The sequence below is a fragment of the Desmodus rotundus genome, chromosome 1 (assembly GCF_022682495.2).
Source record: "Desmodus rotundus isolate HL8 chromosome 1, HLdesRot8A.1, whole genome shotgun sequence".
NCBI classification, from domain to species: Eukaryota; Metazoa; Chordata; class Mammalia; order Chiroptera; family Phyllostomidae; genus Desmodus; species Desmodus rotundus.
In genome coordinates this window covers 133,226,533-133,246,235 of record NC_071387.1, presented here as the reverse complement: position 1 = coordinate 133,246,235, position 19,703 = coordinate 133,226,533, and the positions used below count along the sequence as shown (strand labels likewise).

General features: G+C 39.6%; 1 protein-coding gene and 1 pseudogene across 1 annotated transcript in view; one reads left to right on the top strand and one right to left on the bottom strand.

Moving 5' to 3' along the window:
* MYH16 (myosin heavy chain 16) overlaps window positions 1-11,952 on the bottom strand; it is an 83,380-nt gene extending 71,428 nt beyond the window's left edge. The window contains exon 1 of the mRNA XM_024571468.4: window positions 11,840-11,952. Coding sequence (XP_024427236.2) covers window positions 11,840-11,863 — 24 coding nt within the window. The 5' untranslated portion in view covers window positions 11,864-11,952. The remainder of the gene's footprint in view (window positions 1-11,839) is intronic.
* A 4,863-nt stretch (window positions 11,953-16,815) lies between these two features.
* LOC112314715 (small ribosomal subunit protein eS7-like) lies at window positions 16,816-17,531 on the top strand (annotated as a pseudogene).
* Window positions 17,532-19,703: the final 2,172 nt, after the last annotated feature.

Genomic DNA, 19,703 nt, shown 5'->3' with positions numbered 1-19,703 from the left:
TGAATTCACCAAAAACAGCCATTTTATAAAAATATATAATTACTCATTAAATATTTATTCAATTATCAGAATTTCTTGATTAAAAAACTCTGGAAAACTGATGTTTACCATTACAGGGCCTCTGAATTTTTATGTGATTAGTTTAACTTCACAAAGTAAAAGTTGTAGAAATAATTTTCGGTCTATGAAAATACATGAATCATTACTGCTGAATCTTAATAAAGTTCCAAGTGTTTGCATGATGGTTGGTGAACTGTAACAAGCACAGAACTGCACAGGGCCCTGGGTGGAGACCTTTGACACAGGTGGCAAGGCTCTAAGGTGACAGTGTGTAACTATACGCTTCGTGTGTTATTTATTTTGCTGGGTGGGAAGGATCCTGAAATCAAGACAGGCATTTATCATCTCAATACATGCTAAAGTAGTATTTTTCAACATTTTAAATATTTTCAAAAATTTTAATTTCTGGCATATGTATCTATGCTCACACACAAAAGTAGGTTTACAGTTGTGAGTGCACGAAACACAGCTCATTCTTGTATTATTTATTAATTATTGTATTATTTTCCATACGGACAACCGTAAGCCTACTTTTGCCCACCCCAGTGTTTGCGTGCTGTTGTGTATAATGCAGGTGCGTACATATGTGCACACAATTATGCTACATGGCAGACAGCTTTTGTGGTATTTGAAGGATTGAAATATTCACACTGCAATTATACTCCTTACTAAAGAATTCCAAAGCCTCCTTATCCCCTTTTATTAGTTTTCTATTGTTGCTGTGAAAGTTACCATAAACTCAGTGGCTTAAAAAGAACACAAACCTGCAATTTCATAGTTCTGGAGGTCAGAAGTCTGAAAGAGGTCTCACTGGGCTAAAATCAGGGTGTTAGTGAGGCCTCACTCCTTTCTGGGGTCTCTAAGGGGGGTGTGGTTCCTTGTCTTCTCCAGTTTCTAGCCACCTGGTTAGCTTGTGGCTTCTTCCTCCATCTTCAAAGTCAGTAGCATCTTTACATCTCTTTGTGAGTCTGACACCCAATCTCCTGCCTCCCTCTCTCATTTAGGAGGACTCCTGTGATTACTTGGGGTACACCTGGATAGTCCAGGATCACCTCCCCATCTCAGTATCATTAATTTAATCACACATACAAAATCCACGTGGTCAAGTAAGGGAATATTTACAGGTTCCAAGGATTAGGACGTGGACATTTTGGGGGCCGTGGTTCTGCCTACCCCACCCTTCATTTAGGTTCCTGTTTCTGCTTGCATTTTCAGGCCAATTTTAAAGTAAGGATTTCGTTTGTGTGACTGTTTTAGAAGAGGAGGTAACACAAGAGGCTGATTGCTCTTCATAGGAGTTCTTAGAGTATGCTAAGGCAGGGTTTTAACGAGAGTAATTCTTCCCATAGTTCTCTGTGAGGTTTCTAATCTGAATGTGCAAGGGGAAGTTGTTTAGAGTGCACTGGAGATAAACCACGTTTCTGAGGTGAGTATTCTTGGGAACAGAGAGGCATCAGGTGAGCTGGGCAGACAAGTCAGTCAGGCAGGCAGGAGAGACACATATGGGGCTGATGAACCCAGCATCCAAATGGCTACTGAGTGAAATCTTTGAGACTAAAACTTAAAAAAATTTCCCAGTGAGGGACTGGAAAACATTGTTTCATAGGGGAGACAGCTTTGGACTGGATATAAGGGGGAAAGGAACTGAATTCATTGAAAAAGTTATCTTTCTTGATCTCTTATGTAACATAGAGACAAAGTAACACTTGAAAGTCTGAAATCGGACTTCATTTGCTTGCTGGAAGCCATAGCTTGCACGGGGAATATGAGTAAGTGGCTGGTAATGACGAGATCTACCTTCCCTTCACGCCTGGATCATGGAAGGGCAGAATCTGAAAAATCTGCAGTGAACCAGCACAGTGTCTCAACGTAGGTCAGAAACCACAAAGAGCTCACAGATGGAGACACCTCTATCTTCTTAAACGACAGCCCATGAGTGTGCTGTTGAAGCCTGCAGGCTGCAATAAAGCAAGAATGATATGTATTTTGATTCTTTTAATATTTTTTATATAGAAACATCATGAGATAAGCCCTCAATTTTTTTTTTTTTTTTTTTTGCTAAAAGATGAGTGCTTACTTAGAGCTTTAATATTAGGAAGAAACTTATTAAGAAACCTTTAAAATGTTAAGAATTTAGGATATTGTCTTGACTTACTGCTAAGTGAGAAACACCCATAAAGTAAGCAGAAATTTATTTTTACATCCACATATGCATTGAACTGAGCTACTATGGACAAGTTAGTAATAGGACAAAAGCCCCCTTGTCAGGCCCTCTTTGCCAGAGCTAGCTGGACCCCCTAGCATGACTGACTCTTGTTTTATGAGCCTCTATGCTCAGGACTAGAAAATTACTGGAAGCGCCCTGAAGGTGCAGGAGCTCCAGGAACTTGTGAAACAGGATGCGTGGGACCACAGAGACTGGACCCTTCACCCAAAGATAACATCAAAACAAGCCTGTCCAGGGGGCCAACTGAAACATACTGTTCTATGACCACCCCGTCACCTCATAAAAGCTCAGAGCCCCCACCTCTCAGTGCTGGTGTGCATCTCCACACCTAGCCCTTCCCCTCTCTTGGGAACGTAAAATAAAAACTTGGCTCTCTGTGAATTCTTTCACAGCCTGAGTCACCAAACACCCCAACAGTTAGAAGGAGGGAAATGTGTTTGTTATCCGAGACTGACATAGATCTAGGAACTACAGGCACATAGTGAAAATGGAGAACCTTTCTCAGCCTCCAGAAATGCTGAGGAAAATCATGCATCAGAAGTAGAAGGAAGGGTGGTAAACTGCTTGTGAAATTTAGTCAACTGCCCAGGGGTCCTATTTGGGTCCCCGAGGGGTCATTCTCGCTGAGCCTGATCAAACATCCCTTAAAAGGAACAGGAAAGTTTCTTATCAGAAGGTCAGGAGAAAAGAAAATGTGTCTTAGAGCTTTTTCAAATTTAAATACAGTCCCCTGTTTGTAAAATGCCCAGGGAGCATCCTGCAAGCCACCCACAGCTCACGTTTTCTTTCTTTTCCTTTCTCAGTAACTTGGCTCAATAGCTACATTAACTTCCAAGATGGTAAAACTGTTCCTTATAGCCAAATCTTGTTCTCTGGGAGAACAGACCACAGGCAGGCAGGCTCTAGGTTATAGAAGGGCTATCTATATTTTAAATGTTTCTTGGAATAGAAATAATTTAGTCCTTTAAATTTATTCTCATGGAAAACATGCTGTGAAGGAGATTTATTGCCTTTGCAAGTTTTTGAAAGTCTACAGAATCATGGTTTCAATGACACCATTTTAATTACATTTATCTCCTTAACTATTTTTCTGAATATCAGTATTTTTGTTTCACAGAGTATCTAACATGATTTTTCCCATCTTGCTAACAGACTGCCATTGTCAAGAAGATGACCTCGAGAAATAAATATATCTGTACCTATACTCACCTATATCTATTGATTTAGATGTGAAGAATCTGAACTCAAGACTCTAGAAACACACATGTTCTCAAGTCCACATGCACCCCCACATTTCTCCCGCTCCTTAGCAATGCCAGTGTATGAGCACAGTGGGCCAGACACGCCCAGACACTATAAACTTTGTGCTGCACTGCAGCTCTGCAATCCCGTGGAAGAACACAACTCGATCAGTCATCTTGTCCAGGGGTCCCCCCAAGCTGGAAGCTGGAAGAGGAATTACCCCATGGTATTTTATCAGAGCTACGTAGCATTTAAAAAATATCTTGAGTTAATGATCGACATGTACAAATTAGAATTGTCTTACATACAAATCTAGATGTCTATCTTCTCTTAATAAATTGAAGGTAGGCGAGACCAGGTCACATGTTGAATGCTCTTTAACAGCTGAATGGCTATTTCACAATTACAGAACTATTTCACAACCACTGAAGGCTGCTGTGCTTTTCCCCTGCGGCACCCTCCTCAGGGTGCCGCCCTCCCCACTGTGCCTCCTCTTTCCACAGCAGGCCATGTTCCCCGCATTTATATTAAAAGAAGTCTGTCTGGGGGTATTTGATTTGCCAACCCGATTTTATTTGCTCTGAATTAGGAAAGAAGTGTTCATTCCTCTCAAAGAGGAAGTGGGAGACTCTGGCCTCCGCATTCCGAGCTCTCGTCACAGGCATTCGGCATTTTCAGCAGTGCCTGCACTTTGGATGTCTATGCTGCCTAACAACAGATCTGCAGGAAAACTTCAGAACAACTGTGCTTATTTATGAGGCTCGCAAGCAAATGGGAAAAACACTTCAAAAACGAACACACTGTATTCTTGGCTATTTTATAAATAAGGACACAGCTAATTGGAAAGAATTTTTTTTAGATATCTGACACGTTTCACTCTATTTTTAAACTTAAGTTTATTGGGATGACATGAGTTACCAAAATTATTTACATAAGTTTCAAGCATACAATTCTATGGTACCGCATCTGTACATTGCATTGTGTGTTCACCATGCAAAGTCAAATCTCCTGTCACCCTCTGACATTCTGATTTGTGTACTTTGATCTACTTTCTATTTTTGTCTACCTTTAAAAAGTTGGTTCTTTTAGAAAATTAAAGGAAACATGCAAATGGTTACATTTAACCCCAAACATGGTTTGAGGTGGCATTGGGACCCCATCACACCTCCGAGCCAGTCTAGGCCATGAAAGTGTGTTTGCCAGGGAAACCCGTATCCAGCAGAAGCCTCCTGCATGCCCATCCTCAAAACAGATTAGCATCCTAAGACTCTCACGCACAGCAGTTCTGCAGCCTCCCCTTAAATGATATCTAAACAATCCAAATGAAAGTAACTTTTACTCTCAGTCACACCCCCAGTTCTCCTGTACGCAAACACTACTAATCTCTTTCTACCCTTCTTGAAGCTTTTAAAAATTATTATTAAAAATAGGATCAAGAAATTACTGGCACAACGACTCAGACATTAAAACTATAGTTTCTATTTGTAGCTGATATAATACTCCCTTATAAATTTTTACCAGCTAGATATTAAGGAAAAACAAATTTACTTTAAACTGGGGTTTCCGGTTCACTACCCTAGTTTGAACAGTCTCTTTCAGTACCTCAGACTATTGAGTATAAGGCAATCTTTTAGCTCTCATGCCCTTGCCCTTGGCTTCCCTGAGATGTTTTCCAAGTGTTCTCACAACTGCGAGGGAAAGCTATCTCCCATGGGTGTTCTCAAACTGGAGACATTGAAATATCTCTAGCCCTTGACCCATGTGACTATTGCCATCTGCTGCTGTGTGGTTCTTCCCACACGTTCTAATTTACTCATTGCATAGATATTACTAAGTGCTTGTCATACACCAGGCACTTTTGTAGGCACTGGCCTGAAGTGGTAGACAAAACCAAAATTCTAACTTTTAGAGTGTACGTTCTAGCCAAACAATAAACAAATGAATAAAAGAGACCATTTGATTTTTATGAGTCCAACAGAAGAGCCAAAAGTAGATAAGGGGATGGGGGAGGGCACTGTTATTAAACGGTCAGCAAGGAAGGCCCCTACTGAGAAGGTGACATAACAATGAAGATGTGAGGCCCTGCACCGTACAGTTATCTCACGAATGAGTAGCAGACACACAGGCAGGCCACCTCCACCTGTTACCTGCTTTTGTACATCCCCTGTGCTGAAAATGGTGTTTACGTCTTTAATTATTGAAAAATATTAAAAGAATATTCTGTGCCACATGAAAATTATATAAAAAGTTCAATATCAGTGTCTGTAAATAAAGTTTTCTTAAAACAGAGTCGCGTCCCTTAGTTCCCTTTGTGTGTGGTCTCTGGCGGCTTTCATGCCATAATCGCAAAGTTCAGTGGTTGCAACAGAGCCCTGGCCTGCGACAATTGGAAATACTATCTCTTTGGCCCTTTACAGAAAAATCTTGTTGACCTTTAAACCCAGAGGAAGCGTATTCTAGATCTTTTTTTGAGTATCTACAGACTTGCAAGTTAGATCTTTATATAGATTTTATCCTGTTCTATTTACCTATATTAATCTAATTTAACATTTTGCTTTGATTTAGAACTTTCCTGATATTAACATTATGATCCATAATTTAGTTTTGGTTGCACTTAACTGGTATGTCTTTGCCCATCCTAACTTTTACCCTTTTTAATTTAGGTGTTAGTGCCCTTCATCAAAAGAGCCCAGGAACTTACCTATATTTAAACAAAGTGGGGTTAATAACTTGTTGGAATGGGGTAGACCACACACATGAGAAACTGTGGCATACCCTAGTGAGACGGTGCTATAGAATTTGGGTCTGTGTCAGGTGGTTTGGAAGAGGGCTCAGGGAAGTAGGGGTTGGCTAGGGATTAGATAATGTCATGAAGTGTGGGAAATTTATGATTATATCTTCAAAATCTATGAAATGCAAAGAATTAAGACTAACCTATAACTTGGTAAAGCAGCAGCAATCACTCATACTAACCAAATCAATCAATAACTTGGCATTTTTGTGGTTTTGTGTTTTTCTTATCTGTGTTCAAACATCACTACAGAGTGGCTTTGTTTGTCTTGATCCAATGTGGTGACAGAGTGACTTTCTGATGCTGGTGTTCTGTGCAATTGTTAATCCTCAAGAGAAAAATATTGTGGACAACTTGTGAGATAGACCAGATCCTCCTAGCAATACTGAGGCCTAGAGGATGTAAAAAAGAAGATAATTCAGAATTATTTATTTGAACTAGTCTTCAGAAATGAAGGAGAACTAGAGACGTTTCCAAATAATCAAAAGACAGACAGAATTCATTGCTAGCAAACCTGTCTTACAAAAAATACTAAAGAAAATCCTTCGGGCAAAAAGGAAATGACATCAGACAATAACTTAAATCCACATGAAGAAATAAAGAGTAACAGTAAAGGTAATTACTTAAATATAAAAGAAAGTATGAATATATTTTTCTTTTTTTTCTTGACTGATATAAAAGAAAAGTACATAAAACAATCATACAGCTATTTTATAACTTCTATTATACAATATTTAAGGATATAATATAGATGACAACGATAGCATAAAGGATAAGAGAGGGGAAGGAGCCAAATTAAAACAAAGTTTATTTTATTGGAATTAAATTAGCATTAATCTGAAGCAGGTTATTTTAAATTAAAATATACATTGCAATCTCTTAGGAACCATTGAAAAAATCACTCTAAAAATTTTTAAAGGAATTAAAATAATACCCTAAAATCTATCTAAAGCTAAAAAAGGCAGTAAAGATGACAGCTGGTGGGGGAGGGGTGGTAGGTGAGGGGGTGGAGAGATTGAAAAGGACTCATGGATGATAGTGTGGTGATTGTTGGGGGTGGGGAAGGGAGTATAAGGGGACTAAATGGTAATGGAAAAAAATATAAAATAAAGATTAAATAAAAACATAAAAATAACAAAGGTAGTAAAGGAGGAACAGTAAATAGCTGATATAAATCCTATCATACCAATAATTACATTAAATGAAAATGGATTAATAAATACTGATTAAAAGATAGAGGGTGGAAAAATTACGTATATATATGAATGATACAACCATATTCGATCCATAAGGAACTTTAGGTTTTTTTTTTTTAATTTTTATTGTTATTCAATTACAGTTGTATGCCTTTTCTCCCCTTCCCTCCATCCCACCCCAGCTGAACCCACCTCTTCCCCCCCCCCCCCCCATTTTGTCCTTGTGTCCTTTATAATAGTTCCTGCAATCCCCTCTTCCCACTGTCCCCACCCCACTCCCGCCTGGCCACTGCTAGACAGGAACTTTAGTTTTAAGGACACTATAGGAGACCGTTCTGTGTGGCATGGGCCCAGCTTCCACTCAGAAAGGCCAGTGGAAAGTGAGGTCCAGCACACAGGACCCACGCCCAAGGATAGGTTCTCCCGTGGGGAATCAGGCCTGCATTGTACCTAGGCGGCTATGAGGCTTGCTTTTGCTAAAACTCCCCAACCCTGAATTGAGGTGGCAAACTTTGCTGCATATCTTTAAAGTAACTTCCTAAAATCTATGCTAAACCTTCTAAGGACGAGTGTAACCAGTTCAACCACTTTTCCCTTTACATTTGCAAATATCCTTCCTTTTTGATGTAATTAGCAACAGCCTCTCCTTTGTTTTCTGTAAAAGGTAACCACCTAAATCGAACCTATGCATAGTAAATGAGGACCATCCTCAATGTAATGTGCCCAGAAAAGCAGTAAAAGCCTGTGCAGGCGGGGGTCAGGGTGCTCTCCCCTTGAGGGAGTGGCCGTGCTGTCCCTTTTCCTCCACAGGACTCTGTAGTCCGTGGGAATTTGTGCATTGCTGCCACAACACACAGATCCCACAGGCCAGGATCCACATCAGGACACAAAGAAGCTGAAAGTAAAAGAACAGGGAAAGCCACACCAGGCTAACAGTAACCCTAAAATAGCTGAAAAAGGCTATTCCAGTATCAGGAAAAAATAATACACTTTCAGACCCCAAAATAATAAAATGGTCAACTCAACAGAAAAATATAAAATACATAAATATATGGGTACCTGACAACATAAGCCCCAGATTTATGATTTTTAAAGAAAAGACAGAATTGAAGGGATTAATAGAGATTTCAATAGTAATAATTGGAGATTTCACTCTATACTCTCAATAATAAAAAGAGCAACTAGACAGAAAACCAGCAGCGATACAGAGGACTGAACGACACCGTAAACCAATCTGACCTAACTGATGTCTTGCGAACGTCTCACGCACCACACAGCAGCACCCATATTCTCTGCAAGTACAGGTGGAACATTCTCCACAACGCACTTGATCTGAGGCCATAGATATTATACCATAAATTTAAAAAGATGAAAATCCTACAAAGCACATGATAACAAATCAGTAACAAAAGGAAATGTGGAGAATTTGTAAATTACAAATTAAACAAACCTCTAAATTAAACATACCTCTAAATAACCCATTCTGTTTCTGTTGACATGAATTACTCAGAAAAGGCGACTCTAGAGTGATGGGATGCACCCGGACATAAGTGGTTGCCTGGGGCTGGGGGTGAGACCTGGGTTTACTGCCGGGAACATCAGGAATCTAAACAGGTGACAGAAATATGGTCAAAGTATTGATAGATCGTGGTGATGGCTGCATGCCTCTGTAAACTTACAAAAAACCTTAAAATGGGAGAATTTTAGGTATGTAAGCCATAGGGTATGTAACACTTCTACATAATCCGAAGTTTAGAGAAGAAATCAAAAGAAAATTAAAAAGTATTTTTCTCGGAATGAACATAAAAAGACAGCATATGAGAATTTGTGACAGGCTGCTGAAGCTATACTTGAAGGAAACTTTACAGCAGCAAATGCCTCTATTAGAAAAGAAGGTCTGAAAACCAATGACTTGCAAATAAAGGCTAAAAAAACCAAGAGCCAATTAAACCCAAAATAGGAAAACTAAAGAAAAGAATAAATGTTAGAGGGGGGAAAAGTCAATGAAATAGAAATCAAATACAGAAAAAAGTCAACTAAATCAAGAGGTTGTTCTTTGAAAAGTTCAATAACATTAATAAAATATTTGACTAGACCGAGTAAGAAAAAATGAAAGACATTTACCAATATCAGAAGTGAGAGATATGGCATCAGTGCAGATTCTATGGATATTAAAAGGATAAGAGAATATTAGTTCATGGAAATGACTTAAAAACTTTAAGTGAAACGAACAAACTCCTTGAAATATGTACATAAACAAAGCTCACTAAGATATGACATAGATAACCTGAATAGCCTTATGTACATTGAAGACATTCAAATTATAATTAAAAACCTTCCTACATTGAAAATTCCACACCCAAGTTGCTTTAATGGTGAAAACTACTAAACGTTTGAGGAAGAGTCAATACCAGTTTGAGTTGTGAAGAGTTTTATCAAGGGCTTCCTCATTTCAACTCTCATGACGTAACATACAGTGGCAGCTAAGAGCGTGAACTCTGAGCTCACGCAAGCAGTTCTACTACTTGCTAATTGCTTGGCTTTTTACAACTCACACAGCTTCTCCTTGCCTCAGTTTTTAAATCCATTATATGGGGATAACAAGAGTATCAACCTTCAGGGGGTTACAAGGGTTGGGTTATCATTTGTAAAATTTTTAGAATATTGCCGGGCACCTAGTGAGCATCACCTAAGTGCTTATAAAATGTAAAATAAAAATAAATGTAATCATTAAAAAACGTACCTAAAAATGGAAAAGGAGGGAATATTTAACAATATATTCTGTGAAGCCCTGATCCCAACAACAGACAAAAACACTGCAAGAGAAAGACAGACCAGTATTCCTCATGAACTTACATGCAAAAATTCTAAACAAATCAAGCAGTACAGAACAAGGGCAATGGTGATAACCAAGTGGAGTTTCCCCAGGAATAGCAGGCTGATTTAACATTCAGAAGTCGATGAATGTAATTCAAAATACTTGCAAACTAAAAAGGTGTGTGTGTGTGTGTGTGTGTGTGTGTGTGTATATATATATATATATATATATATATTTATAAAATCTCGATGCACAAAAAGTATTTGACAAAATCCAACATCTATTTCAAATTTTCAAATCTCAGCAAGTTAGAAATAGAAGAGAACATTTATGACATGACATCTATAAGACATCTATAGGTAACATTGTATAGACTGAATGGCTAAATGTATCCTCTCAAGTAAAAGGTTTCTCTTCCTCCCTCCCTTCCTCCATCTTTCCCTCCCTCCCTCCCTCCCTCCCTCCCTTCCTTCCTTCCTTCCTTCCTTCCTTTCTTTTTCTTTCTCTTCCTAAAAAAAACAAAGCTGGAAAATTTGAGCAATCAAATACATAATATAGTATTGTATGACAACCCAAAGTGTAAAATAAATATATATGAGCCAATACTGTTATAATAAATGGTTATATAGATAAATGGGGGATAAGCCAAATCTCCTGTACAGAAGAATTCCAAGTGATTTTATATAGATATTGTTTTCCCCTTAAAGAGGTGGAGCCTAACTCCTCGGCCCCAAGTATGGGCTGTGCTTAGTGACTTGCTTCCAGAGTACAATGTGGAAAAGGGGTGTGGGAGTGACTTCTGGCACAGAAAACTGAAACACGCTACCTTAGCCAGCTGATACCAAAATTAACATCATGATGAGTCATGTTGATAGTCATGTTCCTGGTGTGATGGACTGAGAACCACTGCACCTCTGTGGCTATACTCTGAGAAATGCTTAACCGCACTCCAACCATGAGAAACCAGCGGATAAACCAAAATGAGAGACATTTTCTAAACTACCTGACCAGCACTCCTCAAAAATGTCAAGGCCACAAAAAACAAGATAAGTTCAAGTAACAGTTGTGTCTCCTTCGATGCCTTTGGGCTATAACAATGAAATATAATGTGATATTTTGAATTGGGTCCTGGAAAAAGACATTAGGGAAAAATTAATGAAATTTGAATACAGTGTAAAGTTGAGTCAATAAAGAAAAAAAGGAAACAAATTACTGAATCATGTAACAAATTAATCTTAAAAGCACGATGCTGAGTGAAAGGAATTAGACACAAAAGAGCACATGCTGAATATTATTCCAATATTGTAACTATCTTGTTGCCCGGCCCAGCTGCGGGGAGAGGATCTTAGGGAAGTCTTCCCAGTCTCTGATTTTACTGTTCCATCTTTTTACGTTTTATGGGTGATCAACTTGTTCCAGAAAGGCATTCCACTCTCTTTACATGGAAAACCCAGGGAAACGAAGTTTTTCCAAAGAACGCAATGATTTAATAGGATATAAGGTACCTGGTATTTGACACTGCAGTACATGCCTTAGGCCAGAGACTAAGGCCGTTACAATGTATATCAGGAACCATGACACTTCAACTCTGACGTTGTTTAGGGAGGATGGGATGTCATGGACCTGAGGGAAAACCTGGCCCAGGAAGGGACATTAATTATTGTTCCAAGTTCATGTAAAAAGATTTGGCTAGCTGGTAAGTTTATTGTGCACTCATTTTCACATATGATTCTTACAATAAGTCTATAAAATAAATACTACTATCACCTGCATTTTGTAGATGAGGAAACTAAACATCAAAAATCAAAGTAATTTGACAATTGTCACTTAGTGTGTAAGTGGTTATTACCTCAGCCCAGATCATTCCGGCTCCAAAGCCTACACTCTTTATTATATACTCTGCTGCCTCCACATCAAATACCTGCTGTCGTGCGCACTCCCTCATCCGGAGTCTCTCCTCTTCTCTAACGTTCTCCAGGTCAGCTCCAGTCCGAGTGGTCGCCCAGCTGTGCACTCCTTCCCACGGCCTCGTCTCTGGTCTCTGTACTCTGTAGTGTGTCTGGTTGCTTTTGTTTGCAGGTGGTCTTTACACGTCTTGTATTTCCAGCACCTAGTACAGTGCCCGGTCTATTGAGCGTGATCAATAAATATCTGTCAATGAAAAAAAAAAGCCTAAAACAAAGAATGGAAATTCATTTTTAAGAGGCTCTGAGTTCTGTATCTTTCTATCTTTTCAATGGTTGATACATTTCTCTGCTCACAGTAAAATACTCAGTAAAGTTAAACTACTGGCTCACAATAGTCCTTATGCTTTAAGTATGCCAGTGCATAGAGAAGCTATGTTCTTTAAAATAATCCTTGAAGTCATTAGTTTTTCTTTAGTCTATGACTGAAAAATTAGGCAGCAATGCCTATGCACAAAGAAATATTCAGAGGCTAGAGCTACTTTTCCTCAGGCCCAGCAACTGTAGGGTTTTGGCATCTTACACCACATAGAAATGAAATAGAATTGAAAATGGTCAAAAACAGTCGAATACATGAACAATGGGAAATCATGTAACACATGAGTATCATCCTTTTATGGTCCATCACGATGACCACAATTATTGCTAGTAAAAAAAATTTTACAATAAATGCCTGGATAACAAAAAATAAAGAGGAAAGTAAAGAATTGATATCTGCATTTACACAGCATCCTACTCTTCCCGTTAGTTCACAGTCATTCTGTTTCCACCCTTAAAGCTACATAAGGCGGGACAGTTATTATCCCGACTTTACTTACACTGTTATTTAAATAATATGAGATTAAACTATAGGGTTTGGCACAAATAAAGTCCCCTTTTTATTATAAAATCATAAGCGTGTAATTCTGTAACATAACAATATCACCCTCAAGCATACCATATGCCATTTCAGGTGAAATGTTCAAATTAAAACTCTAAATTATTACACCCATATTATTTCCCTACCAACCACACTCAAGCAGGCTTTGCTTCTGCTGGACCTTGAATTTTTCCCAAGTGATAAGGCCAACAAGTATTACAACTGGCATCAGGAGTCAAATTTTCTGAATCACAATCCAATATTCTGATATATTTGAATGTTGCTGTACCTGCAGCCTATAATTTATTACCAACTGCTTATTTTGAGATCTGAGGGTACGTTTGTTAAACAGTGCTACCACCTGCTGGTAGGCTTTCAATAATTCACATTATAGCAAATCCTAAAATGGCAAAATAAATAAACAAACAAATATATAAATGTAGTTGTAATAATAAACTGGTTATCCTTTTATCTACTACACTCTCTAGTTGTACTTCCTGTTGTCTCCTTTATAAAGCAGCAAATGAATCTTGGGAGATTAAATGTCTAAACCTTTCTTTTTTCAAGAATTTATAATTACATTAATTTTCTTTACTTTCTAGAATGTGCATATCTGGAATAATACTTTACTGAACTTTTGTACAATGTGATAGCAAATTTGTGCCTACCAGTAATGCAAACCACGAACCCACTGTTTTGTGTGCACCTGGGACTCATCTGGGGAGGGTACTTAAAACCTTATGATGTTTCTAAGCTGGAGTGGGTCCTGGAGTACTGAGATCAACATTGTTTCTAGGTGTGTCTCTAAGGTTGTTTCCGGGCAAGATTAGCATTTTGAATCAGGGGACTCAGTAGTTGGCCCCCACCAAGTGGCTGAGCATCACTAATCCATTGAGGACCTGAATAGAACAGAAGACTGGAGGAGGAAGAATTCCCTTCCCTTTTTCCTGCCTCACTGATTGAGCAGAGACATTGCATCTCATCCTCTGTGACCCTCAGGCCGGGATTTACAGCATCAGCTGCTCTGGTTCTCAGGCCTTCTGACTCGGACTAACTTAGACCACAAGGTTTCCTGGTTCTCCACAGCTTGCAGGTGGTAGATTGGGAACTGCCAGCCTCCACAGTCACAGGAGCCAATTTCTCATAACAAGTTTCCACATATATACACACATCCCTTCCCCTTCACCTCCACTTACATATCCTATTAGTTTTGTTTCTCTGGATTTCTCTCCTGAATGTTCTAATTATGTCATTTCTGGGATGTAGTCAGGAAAACAGAAGTGTTATTTTTAATGAGCCCCCAAGTGATTCTCATGAGCAAAGTTCTGACTAAAGCAAATGATTTATCCTGTTTTTGCCCATAGCCGTCTCTGATCTAGGTCAAAGAACCAGAGAGTCCGATCAGGTCAAAAGCTTTCTAAAACTCAGTTTTTCATAAGAGAAGTATGGGAACTGCAGAAGAATCCAATCACCAGGTATTCTGTAAGAAGTTTACATTGTGGACAACCTCTTTCCAAAACAAAAACCATTTGAATAGCCAAAAAACTGATCTATGGAAGACAGACCCAAATGTGGTAACTGGATTTTCACAAATGGGATAATTAGAAAAAGCTCGTTTTGGTATTTAGTCAGCAACGTTGTACTTCCAATTAATTACCCCACTGTATCATGAAAGAGTTGCTAAAAAAGAGTTAACCTGGAAAAATAAAGGGAGAGAAGGGGAAAGATTGTCAATACTACTGAGTTTAGGAAAGTAAGAATTAAAGTGATTTTGAACCAGACATTTCAACATAATCCTTTCCCCACCCAGAGCCTCACTGAACAATGTCAGAGCAGAAAGACGATGATGTCCAGGAGAGACTGTTAAGAGATTCCCGGCTGTAACCGCATTAGCTTACAGCCTCCAGAGGGTGAGATCTGATTTACCACAATTAGGAAAAAATTAGTGAAAATTAGCCTTACTTGGGGGAGTGTTGGACATGTAAATGAAGGATGGCAGAAGGAAGTGGAGGCTGATTTAGGACACACTGACCTGGGGAAAGCCGTTAGGTGCCTTACAATTCTCTATCCCATCATTAACTTGTAAAACCGATGCTGGCATCATACGGGAGGCCTCTGGCGAGTGAAACCATTTATGACTCATTAAAGTAAAGACCAAGAATATGGAAGTTCTCCCTGACCAGTGTGGCTCAGTTGGTTGGGCATCCTCCAGCAAAGTGAAGAGTCCTGGGTTTGGTCCCCAGTCAGGGCACATGCCTGGGTTGTAGGGTTAGCTGGGGAAAAAAGATAGCTGGTATCTTAGCTGGGTTTTGTTCCCCTGGCCAAACTATGCAGAAATACACAGTCTGTATGGAAAAAGTCCAGCCATTATTAACATAGTGAGAATGGTTTGCATTATATCTATGTAAGCTGGCAGTCAAGGAGAGTGGACTGGAATGCACATGTGTGAACAATGGTGACTTCACTGTACTAGTTAGTGGGGGCAGTAGACGCCATTGAGTGAGCATGTGTACTGTGTGGCTGTCCAAATCAAAATGAGCAAGTAGAACAACAAATCTGCAACAAATTTTGCAGTAAGCTTGAACATTCCTGCGTGGAAACTATTCGGATGATTCAGAAGGCCGCAGCTATGGGCCATGGTGATTGGCAGCTTCCTCACAATAATGTACGCATGCATGCATCATGTCTCATGCAGAGTTTTTTGGCAAAACATCAAATCACCCTGGTGACTCAGCCCCCATACAGCACAGATTTGATGCCCTGCAACTTCTGGCTTTTCCCAAAACTAAAATCACCTTTGAAAGAGCAGGGATTTCAGAGTGTTGATGAGATTCAGGAAAATATGATGCGGCCACTCATGGCGACTGGAGGAACTGTGTGCAGTCCCAAGTTGCCTACCTTGAAGGGGCTGAGGTGTCATTGTCCTATGTACAGTGTTTCCTGTATCTTGTATCTTCTTCAGTAAATGTCTTTTTCATCTTACACGGCTGGATACCTTCTGGACAGACCTAGTATATTTTAATTTCCAGAAAATCTAATTCTGGAAACCTAGGTTGAACATAGTGGAAGGATGTACTCAGTCACTTGGGTGCTGTTAGGGCAGGGGGACAATCAGAAGGCAGTATTTCAGAAAGATAACTCCAAAGCACAGTGAACTGTCTAGGAAGTTATTAAGCTGAAAGTGAGCTGTCAACATGAGAGATTTAGATACGTGTCAGTGAGGGAGACACTTAGTAAAGCGGATGAGAGCAAGATGGTTTGAAGTGGGACATACAATATGGGAAAATTCACCGAGTCAAAGAGTGGCTTATAAAGAGAAGTCTGTAACCTTAGGAATAGATAATTCATGAAATAAAGACCCAGCTGCTGAGAATGTTATGATTTTTTTGTTATTTTTCAAGGACATTTTTTCTTCCCTCTCTCATTCCTTTCATCTATAAATAATTTCCACTACTTAATGCAGAGGAGGATTTTACACTCCAAGTGACGGCATTTGCATGTTAAAAATGCTGTTATACTCTATATGGCTGCAATGTGGATACCAGGAGATCAACGACAGTAAACCAAGTAATTATAAGAGCCTGGACAGAGACTGTGGCAGTGAAGGTAGAGAGGATGGGATACAGTTGAGTGATATTAAAGAGACAGGGTTGATGAAATGGATTATGAAATGAAATGTAACCTCACTGGCTGTCTTTTTAGTACCTTAATATCTCATTATATCCAATACATTGCTGAAGAAATTATAAAAATAACAAATTCTCTTCATAGGCCAGTGCTCCACAAGGAGGACATAGTCAGTTATAGCATGAAGATTGTGAAGCCCAGTGGCAAAAAGCCAGGTGAGTTCTAGTCCAGCATCTCTTAGGCTCTCCTGGAGCTGGAGATGAATTTGTGCCTGATGGCTGAGCTGAGGGGAGCTGAATAGAACAGCGGCCAAGGAAATCGAAGTTTATGGAGGTCAGAAAGTTATTATGACTGTTCTCATTCCTCAACTGAAATGTTTCCAGAAAACCAAGTCTGGTAAGTAAGTACTTGGATTGGAGAAAAAGTTCAGTGGGAAGCACACTGTCTTTAATTCTCAGAGGAGAATTCTGCTTAAGCCAAGTAAAAAAGCTGCACAAAAAAAATAAGCAAAAGTTTCCCAGAAACCATACTCTGGCAGCAGTGCAAATGTGATCGGGGAGTACTTGGTCTCCCCAAGAGAAACTGTGGGCAAGGGGACCCCAGCGAACCCGGATGCCACCCAGCTCATGAAGGCTTATTTGAATAAAGCACCGCAGAACGTGCGGAACATGAGGTTGAAACTTTTTCTGGTGTAAGAAGCTTGTTGTCAAGGTTGTTAATTTTAAATTCCTAGAGTTTCAGTTGTAAACAAAAAATGACTAAATAAAATACCATTCACCAAATTTTTTAAAAATAAAGTAAATTTCATAGTCTAATTTCAAAAACATTCTAGAAATAAAAAGAGCTGTTTCCAGGATAATGGATACAGTCCCAACAAGCTAAAGCACAGCCAACCTACAAAGGCTCTTTTCCAGAACATACCACAGAGGTCTGGTTACCCAAAACTACTTATTACCTAAGACAGACTTGCAAATATTTTGATTAGAGTTTACATCACTTTACTTTATTGTTTTTATACTGTCAGGAAAATGTCAGTACAGAGATCTTATTAACACCTCCTTAATACCATGTACATTCAGCACAGATCAAAAGCCAACTTTGGAAATAAGGACAAAGCCCTAAAGTAAGGTGACTTTAAACGTACCCTAAAACAAATTAAAACCAAGTCCTAAAATATCAGTGAGGAGGAAATAATCTGAAGATTGACTTTACAAGTAAGAGGTGTTTGAGAAACACCCTGGACTTTCCAGAGTCTAACAAAGCATAATTTCACACCTGCACAAGTCCAATGTGGTTAATTAGTAATTTAACTGTCTGGTAAAAAAGAAAAGAGTAATCCAGAGTTTCTATAATTTTTTTTTCAATAATGAGCAACATGAAGAAACATTAGACATACAAACACTAAGACACTGTGATACATAGTAAAGTGAAAAGCAATCACTGGAAACCAACCCTAAAGTGCCCAAGACGGTGAATTCAGCAGACAAAAATTTAACACAGATACTATAAATATGTCAAAGAACTAAAGGAAAACCACTACAATGGATGAACATAAATGGAATCTGAGCTGAAAAATGAAAATTATAAAAACTAGCAAGGCAACTTCTACTCTGTTCATGAGTAATTAAACGTGACAGGAATTTCACTTCCTCCAGAAATAGAAAACTCAACAAAATGTATTAAACAACTGATTTCAGACATTATGCAAGAGACAGACAAAGCAAGTTATGCAATTGCCAGAGGGCACTGCACAGAGGGATTTGTCACACCACAGAGAGGGGCAACCCTATCAAGGCCCGCTATTTTTTATTGAGGATATATACAGAAATGAGGATTCAGGGACAAAAACAACTAGCATTTGTAGGGTAGAGTAGAGGAGGAAAGGAAGCAGCAGAGTGAGACCACTTCAGAGACCTGCAGAATGGTCCCTTCATTTAAATATTTGGCTGAGTACTAATCTATACATGTATGAGAGAAACTATCTAAGCTCAGAAGAGAAAAATCATGGAAAGCAGTAGCTCCAACAATTCCTACAGCTCACAAAGGGCTGGAGACAGTGTATGACGCCAGAGTGTAAAGACTGTGATACATTGGATAGAGGCCACCGGTGGGTATCGACTTATTGGTGGGACTACGCTGATCTAGGCCTATGCTAAATAATCTAAAAAACAAGCCTTGAAAGTCTAAAATTCATATGAAACCAGGAGAATGAGAGAGAGAGAGAGAGAGAGAGAGAGAGAGAGAGAGAGACTCTATGTTCCAAAATGATCAGGGACCACACCTGGGTCGGGCAGTGGCAGGCTTCAGCCAGCATGACCGTGACAGACTTCTGAATTTTTGGAGAGCTGGTGTGCCTGGAGAACCAGAGAGTAACTCGGTACTGTGGGGGCTGAACAGAGAGACCTTTTAAAGGGGGAGTTGAATCATGCTGTGCAGGGACCAGGTGTTCAGCTGCCCTACCAGCAAAGGGACAAGACCGAAAACACAGTTTGCTCCCACTGAGTACAGCTAGACAGGGACATCAGAAAGTTGCACAGCAAAGGGATATCTGGGCCCCAACTCAGCACAGCTAGCAAGCTGGGGCCTGTGCAGAACAGAGTCCGGGACTGTGTCTACTGCTAGGGCAGTGGGCTGGGAATTAAATGGGAGAGAGTTGAATGCCTGAGATTATTGACAGCCAGGCAGAACCCCCTTCCCCCGCACAGTGCAAACTTCTGGGAAGGGAAGGACATACCCGAGCCCCCACCTTTTGCAGGATTTGCAAGCACCACGTCCAACAGGGAAGCTCGGCAGAACAGTCAGGACAGGCTCAAGAAACCCCTGTAGGGTGCATAACCACAGAAGGAAGAGAAGAAAAGAAACTTCAAAAGGTGAACTCTCAGAGAGACAAAAATACACTGGTTCCTGGGGCCCTATTCC